General features: G+C 53.0%; 1 protein-coding gene across 1 annotated transcript in view; it reads left to right on the top strand.

Moving 5' to 3' along the window:
- The window catches only part of LOC109507131 (serine/threonine-protein kinase WNK2), a 36,035-nt gene that overhangs the window by 20,150 nt on the left and 8,954 nt on the right, over positions 1–6,931 (top strand). Inside the window, exons 2-9 of the mRNA XM_019856350.1 lie at positions 1,518–1,690; positions 1,768–1,988; positions 3,011–3,168; positions 4,657–4,745; positions 5,030–5,249; positions 5,570–5,682; positions 5,838–5,908; positions 5,957–6,072. Coding sequence (XP_019711909.1) covers positions 1,518–1,690; positions 1,768–1,988; positions 3,011–3,168; positions 4,657–4,745; positions 5,030–5,249; positions 5,570–5,682; positions 5,838–5,908; positions 5,957–6,072 — 1,161 coding nt within the window. The remainder of the gene's footprint in view (positions 1–1,517; positions 1,691–1,767; positions 1,989–3,010; positions 3,169–4,656; positions 4,746–5,029; positions 5,250–5,569; positions 5,683–5,837; positions 5,909–5,956; positions 6,073–6,931) is intronic.

The following is a 6,931-nucleotide window of genomic DNA, read 5'->3' as shown; positions in this document are numbered from 1 at the left end:
ATATATGTATATTTGTATGTATATACGGACATAGTGTTTTAAATGTTCTGTCAAGCCATGCGCCGGCTGGCCCAGCGCCGTTGAATCCTTTGCGCTCTGTCATGTTTCCGTGTGGATTTGTGTCTGCCGTATATGGCCTGAAGGCAGAAGCCTGCGCTTCTTCCAGATGTGCATGGACTTTCCAATTCTGATCTGAATTTCATGTCACATTGAATGGCTGAACGAGGCCTCATCTGCTCCTGCCTTTGTTTTTTTTTCTCCAATGAGGTTGACACGTTGTCTTTGGGGAGTCTCAGTGTTTCACCCTGCTGAGCGAACACGTGGCTTCTGAATTATCCAAAAGGTTCACCGTCTTCTGTGAAGGGAGCTCGTTGGAGTTGTGTTCGTGCGTCCGTCCATGTGTGTGTGTGTAGTGAGGATTTGGGGAAGGGGAAACATTTGTGCACGATGACAGCAGTGACGATGAAATTGATTTGGGCCCAAGCCTCTTCAGTTTCTTCAGTGAGTTTTGCTTGCCGCAGAGTCACCCATGCGCCGCAGCCCCTTTTTGTGCTTGGGAAGGCGGCGCCCCTCTGGGCCAACCGAGGCAGCCCGACTCGGGTGGAAGCAGCCAGTTCTCTGTTGCTCTGCTTGCCTCACTCCTTTTCTGCAGAGATGAATTATTCACGACTCTACAGAAGCGTGCAATCCAAGTCGCCACCCCCGAGTTCCGCACGCTCACTCGCGCTCCTCCGCGCGCGCTCGGCACGTTATCACGCACCGCGTTCGACCGTGTCATCGTTCACTGTTCGATTTGAAACGATTTCTCCTCTCTCTGGGGTTCATCGTGGGGGGGGAATGTCTCCGAGCCTCCAAGTTTGCGGTCCATCTCCGTGAGGGTGGGCCGGTGATTATGGAAGCTGCCGCTGCCCCGGCGGGAGGGGGAAGAAAATGCAGTCGAGTGGGATTTGGCGCTTCCCGGGGCAATGGACGCCATGCGGGGACCGGGACGGGGCGCGGCTGGCAAATGATGGGTCGTGCTGGCCATGTCGAAGGGAGTGGCTCGCTTCGAGGAGCGCAAAGCGACAGGCGGGCTGAATGCGGCGACGGGGGATGGGAGGGGGCGCCCGAGGTGGACCATGAGATTGAAGGAAATGGAGACGGACGGAAGAGAGACTTTCGCCCCAGTGTGGGGAGGGCTGAACCATCTCAACCCATTTTCACAATTCTTGCACACGCACACTTGCGTGCATTCGCAAACCCGCACAGATGACCAAAAGCCACAACTTCCCCGAATGTGAACGAACCAGAAAAATAAAGCGCATACAATAAGACGGTTCGGTCCCCAAGTTTGAAAGATGAAATCACTGCCTGCCCTATTTGGAGAGCTGACACTGGAAGGCGGAGGCGAGGACGCACTTTGGTTGCCCGTCCAGCCATTTTGGCTCCCGTCTGAGCGTTTTGAACCAACTCGTCATAATAGTTTGGGGCGATGATCTTTCTTTTCCCTTCAGTGGACTTCTGTCCTTTTCCCTCAGGACCGGAAGCTGTCAAAAGTGGAACGTCAGCGCTTCAAGGAAGAGGCGGAGATGCTGAAAGGCCTCCAGCATCCAAACATCGTCCGCTTTTACGACTTTTGGGAGTCGCCGCTCAAAGGAAAGAAGTGCATCGTTTTGGTGACGGAGCTGATGACATCGGGGACGTTAAAAACGTGAGTACGGAAAAAAATCGCCGACCGTCGGCGACATGGGCGCGCGTCCGCCGACCCGCTGGCCTTCTCTCGTGCAGCTATCTGAAGCGGTTTAAGGTGATGAAGCCCAAGGTGCTCAGGAGCTGGTGCCGGCAGATCCTGAAAGGCCTTCACTTTCTCCACACCAGAACCCCCCCCATCATCCACAGGGACCTCAAGTGCGACAACATTTTCATCACCGGCCCGACGGGTTCAGTCAAGATCGGCGATTTAGGGCTGGCCACGCTGAAGGCCGCCTCCTTCGCAAAGAGCGTCATCGGTAGGTCGGCTCGCCCGTCTTTGGTCGGCCACCTTTTTACACTCAAAGCGCCGTTTCGACACCGGGAGCCGCCGCAAACGCTTTTTGACAGCCTGTTTCAAATGTATATCTATATACAGTATGGAGAGATATCTTTACCCTTTTCAAATAGTGTGTTGCTCCGCGTTGTTTCATAAAATGATTTTTTTTTTCTTTGTTATTCAGTGAACACATTTTGAACTCTGACCAAAAAAATCGAATCAAAATGGCATAGTTGAGGGTCTCTTTCAAGCGAATGAAAAAGCCGAACTTTGAGCAAACAAAAATGCCGTGAGCCGTCATCCTTTCAGCTTTCGGAGCCTTGACCTGAATTCGATGGGGGGCGGGGGGGGGTGGGGCATTATTTGACCGAATGCCGAAATAAATCTGAGCCAAATAACTGCCTGTATATTTATGTGACCTGCTTGATGGGACTTTGGCTCCTCTGCGCACAGCATCTGCAAATGAGGGCCGCAGGAAATCGTAATCGTAAGCTGCCGTCTGTGGCGGAGAATGGCCGCTCACGTGCATTTGTGGCCGCGCAGATGGACAAGACTCCAAATGCATATTTTTTTGTCGAAGGTCTCGATCCGTGTACGACGTTTGGCCGGGATGTCGGAGAGCGTGACGCTTTTATTTTGAGCGACGAAAAATGATACAACATAACAAATGATTTGATTTCAAGATCTCGAGATCACAATCATCTTACCGTCGACAACTCCGATCAAACAAACCCGAATAAAAAGGGTTTTGGTGTCGCCGGGCTTTCCGCGCATGCCGCCGACAAGTCAAGTGTTGGCAAACGTCCCTGACGCTGACCACCGAAATTGCGCAAGGTCCAAAGAAAGAAGCGCGGCATGCTTTTGAGACGACGAGCATACGCTCGCGTCGGACACTTTGCGTTTATTTTCCCGAGGCGTGAGGAGTTGGGGGCGCCGCTTGTTGCCGACCCCCGGCGACGAGAGAAGCGTGTTGAAGACCTTTGGCGCCGACTCTTTCTGCAGGCACCCCAGAGTTCATGGCCCCAGAGATGTACGAGGAGCACTACGACGAAGCCGTGGACGTCTACGCCTTCGGCATGTGTATGCTGGAAATGGCCACCTCGGAATATCCCTACTCGGAATGTCAGAATGCTGCGCAGATTTATCGCAAAGTTACAAGCGTAAGTCCGAAGGCATGATGCTAAATGTTTTTTTTTTTTTCAGGGGAGGGCCGAATCTTTTTACATTGTCGTTCACATAATAAAAACAGGGCGGACTTGTAAGGTGACGTGCACGTGGCGTGTTTACGGATTGAAATATCGTCACCTTCCTCAAATAATGGCTCAAGTAATTCTTGTCACGAAAAAACGGACCCAAATACTAATTATGTTTATCAACAATTTCATTTGAGAAGTAGAATAGAATGATCCGTCGAACTAAAGGGACGGCCGATTTTAGGTGACCAACATCCGGAGATGTTTGAAGCAAAAACCCAAAAAAAGTCCAAATATGACTTTGGCCATTATTTGAAGAAGGTCCTTCCCTGTCCTGACACGTTTGTGGGAATTTAGCCCGATATTGATTCTTTGACGCCATCTTTTCGCGGTAAACTCATGTGACATGAGATTTCGTCACAAGGCGAGAGGAACATATCAGACCAACATGGCGGAAGCACTGAAATCGGAACAACAAGCTTGAAGCTTGAGAAACAAAAAAAAAACACGGAGACACCAATGAAGTGAAACTTTGTGCGATGGTCACAGCAATGTGAATGTCATGAGTTTACGGCGTCTTTTTGCGATTTTATGTACACAGCCTGCCCGTGGTTGCAATCGATTGAAATTATGATCGTTTTGATCGGGTCATGTTCACTAAGACACCCGTGATTCGAGTTACTGCGTTGGGGTTCAATTCTAAATACAAATCATCCCATGTGTACCAATGCACCAAGTTAGGGCAAGGACTATTTGCTCGACTATTTGCCACATTGCTTCTTCTGAGAATGTCGCCCATATGAAAGTAAAATTGGTACCGGTAGTGCGTGAATCCTCAATCGCGCTTTTGTGAATGGAATGATACCTGCCCTATTCATTCCCCACTGCGTTCGGCGCCATCTGTTGTTGACCGATGGTGACGTTTGTCACATCTGAAACATACCCGCATACTTAAGAGACCTGGGCAGGATTGGAACGAATCACAATGGTACGGTTCACATTGAAAAAAAAAAAAAAATCGATGTCACATATGGGCAAAAAAAAAAAAAGAAGCCTGGAATTGACCTTCAGCATAAACATAACCCATTTTCGGTGCCATCTGGTTTGCTCAAGAAACAAGATGCATGGCAATGATTGAATGGATAAGAGCAGGAATCCACCTGGATAGAAGGTGGGGGTGGGGGGGGGGGGGTCGATAGACAAACATATTTGTAACCCCTTTCAACCGAGCAATGTCTTTTTTTTTTTTCTCCGAATTGCGTTGTCGGTGTCACCGAGCTGCTCCCGTTTGCTCCACTGAGACCACTGCAAAATATTGGTCAAAAATAGGCCCAAATATTTTGACATGGATGCCAAAATGGATTCGTGTTTTGTTTCTGAATGATAAAGACATTCCTCGACGTCGCTTGAGGCTTTGTGTTTTAATTCCATTTGTTGTCCTTTTTCTTGACCTAGGGAGTCAAGCCAGCCAGTTACAACAAGGTCATGGATCCTGAAGTTAAAGAAATTATTGGGGAGTGCATCTGCCAAAAGAGAGAAGAGCGGTAAGCCTTTGTCACGCGGTGTCCGTTGGATCTCGCAACAATTTTGGCTTGAGCGACGCCAATGCACGCCGCCCGCGCATCAGGCTGCGGGCGGACGAGCGGCGCTGCCGGGACGCGGTGACTTGCAAGGGAGGCCTAGCACGTCGCGCTGGCAGCTGCTGTTCTGTTTGCGTCCGCCCCTGCGTGACACTCGCGCCGCGGGACGGAGCCGGGGCTCTCCTAAAGGTCAACGGGAGCAAAGTCGTCGTGCGCTCGGAGCGTCAACTCGGCTCTACCTTCTCCAGGTACGCCATCAAAGACCTCCTGAACCACGCCTTCTTTGCCGAGGACACGGGGGTGAGGGTGGAGCTTGCCGAGGAGGACGACGGGCAAAAGACCTCCATCGCCCTCAAACTGTGGGTGGAGGACCACAAGAAATTGAAAGGGAAATATAAGGAGAGTGGCGCCATCGAGTTCACCTTTGACCTGGAGAAGGAAGTCCCTGAGGTGGTGGCGCAAGAGATGGTATGTGAATCCATTTGGTTCGGCACTTCATTTCCAGCTCTTTCATGGCCATCTTCCTGAAAGGGATCACGCGAGTCCCACCCAATGGCTTTTGTTTTTGATTTCGAGCGCTTTTGACCTTTGCCCAAAGTCCACCCATCCATCCATTTTCTGATCCGCTGAGCCTGTCCTTCATTCACTCATTCATTTTCTCAAGAAATGAGACCGTTTGGAATTTGTTTTTGTTTTTTTATTCGTTACGGCCAATATTTTTGAGTGTGAGCATTTTTTCACTCTGCCACAGCAGAAATCCCGGTGAGCCACCACTTTCCTTTCTTCAGGTGGAGTCCGGATTCTTCCACGACAGTGACGCGAAGACTCCCCTTTGCCGGAGCCGCGAGCGGACGCCGAGCGGCGCGACCGACCCGCTACCCCGCCAGCCAGTTCCACCTCGGTCACATGTAAGCAAGCCCCTCCTCTTGTACGGCCTGTTTAGGGCAGGAGCGTCGTGAGCGCAAAGCCTGCGGTGTCACGGGTCAGGATGACAAGAGCGCCAAAGGGAAGCTGAAGGTCTGCACTTGAAAGCACGCCCCCTCGCTTTCATTTCAGATCCATTGCGCTGGTGTTCGGCGCCAAAAAGGCGCCGATGACCGCAGAATTTTGTCGCTCGTCAGACGAGCGTAACCTCTGCCCCTTGTGTGTGATTGGATCATTTTGTGTCTCCGTAGCAGACGGCACTCTGGACAGCGGCAAGGGCTCCACCGTTTACTCGGACTCCCACAGCAGCCAGCAGGGCGGCCTCTATCGGTCCCTGCTGGAGCCCGTCGCCATGGCGACACAGCAGGTTTGTATTTGGAAGAGACTCGCACGTTCACACGTGGAGAAATGCACCGCGACTCGCACCGTGACTCGCGCGGACATGCTAAGGTTTCATTTTGAAGTTGGCTTTCTCGTCGCGTCGGCGGGGGGCGTGCTCCTGTCTTTCACCGCTTTTCCCTGGAATCTGCACCAGATGATGAGTTTGCCTCTCTGTGTCCGCAGGGCTGTTCCGGGGCTCACCGGAATCAAGCAGCAGAGCTCGCATGTCACCACTACGTCCAGCCCGCCCCGCCCTACGCTTGTCAGCCCGTTGTCGCGACCTTAAGTCGCTCCAGTTCCTGCTCAGTCAAGCCCCGTCCCGCAGCCGGCGATTGCGGCCCGCCTCCAAGCGTTTCCGCAGCGGCGCAATGCGACCAGACGCCGGGTCGTCAACCGCAACAAGCCACTTTGAACCACCTGCAGCAGACGCACGCTGCCGCGACTCCGCCGGCGCAGCACCCGGAACAAAGTTGCCCTCTGACGCGCGCGCCTTTGACCGGGGCGCCCGCGGCCCGGTGTCATCTGACACGGGCTTCCGGCGGCGCCGTACCACTTCCGGCCGGGGCCCAAACTGCTCCGAGCTCTTCGGCATCGCTGCTTCCGAGCCGGCGGATGCCCGTTGAACAAGAAGGCCGACCGCGCCCGATGCAGCAAGCGCCAAACGGGCTTCCGCCTGGCCTTCGGACGCAACTCTTGCACGGCCACGAGACGGCGCCAAGCGCAGGCCGGCGAACCTCGCCTCCGCCTCTTCGCCATTCTCCAAGTCCACAGAAAGCGATCGACCTCGCTCTCCAGCAGCAAAGCCGACGTCCCGAGCAGACAGCCCTCCCCCAATGCAGCCAGGC

Source organism: Hippocampus comes, unplaced genomic scaffold (assembly GCF_001891065.2).
Source record: "Hippocampus comes isolate QL1 unplaced genomic scaffold, H_comes_QL1_v1.1 scaffold473, whole genome shotgun sequence".
NCBI lineage: Eukaryota > Metazoa > Chordata > Actinopteri > Syngnathiformes > Syngnathidae > Hippocampus > Hippocampus comes.
The sequence above is the reverse complement of the archived record's forward strand: the minus strand, read 5'-3'. Positions and strand labels throughout refer to the sequence as shown.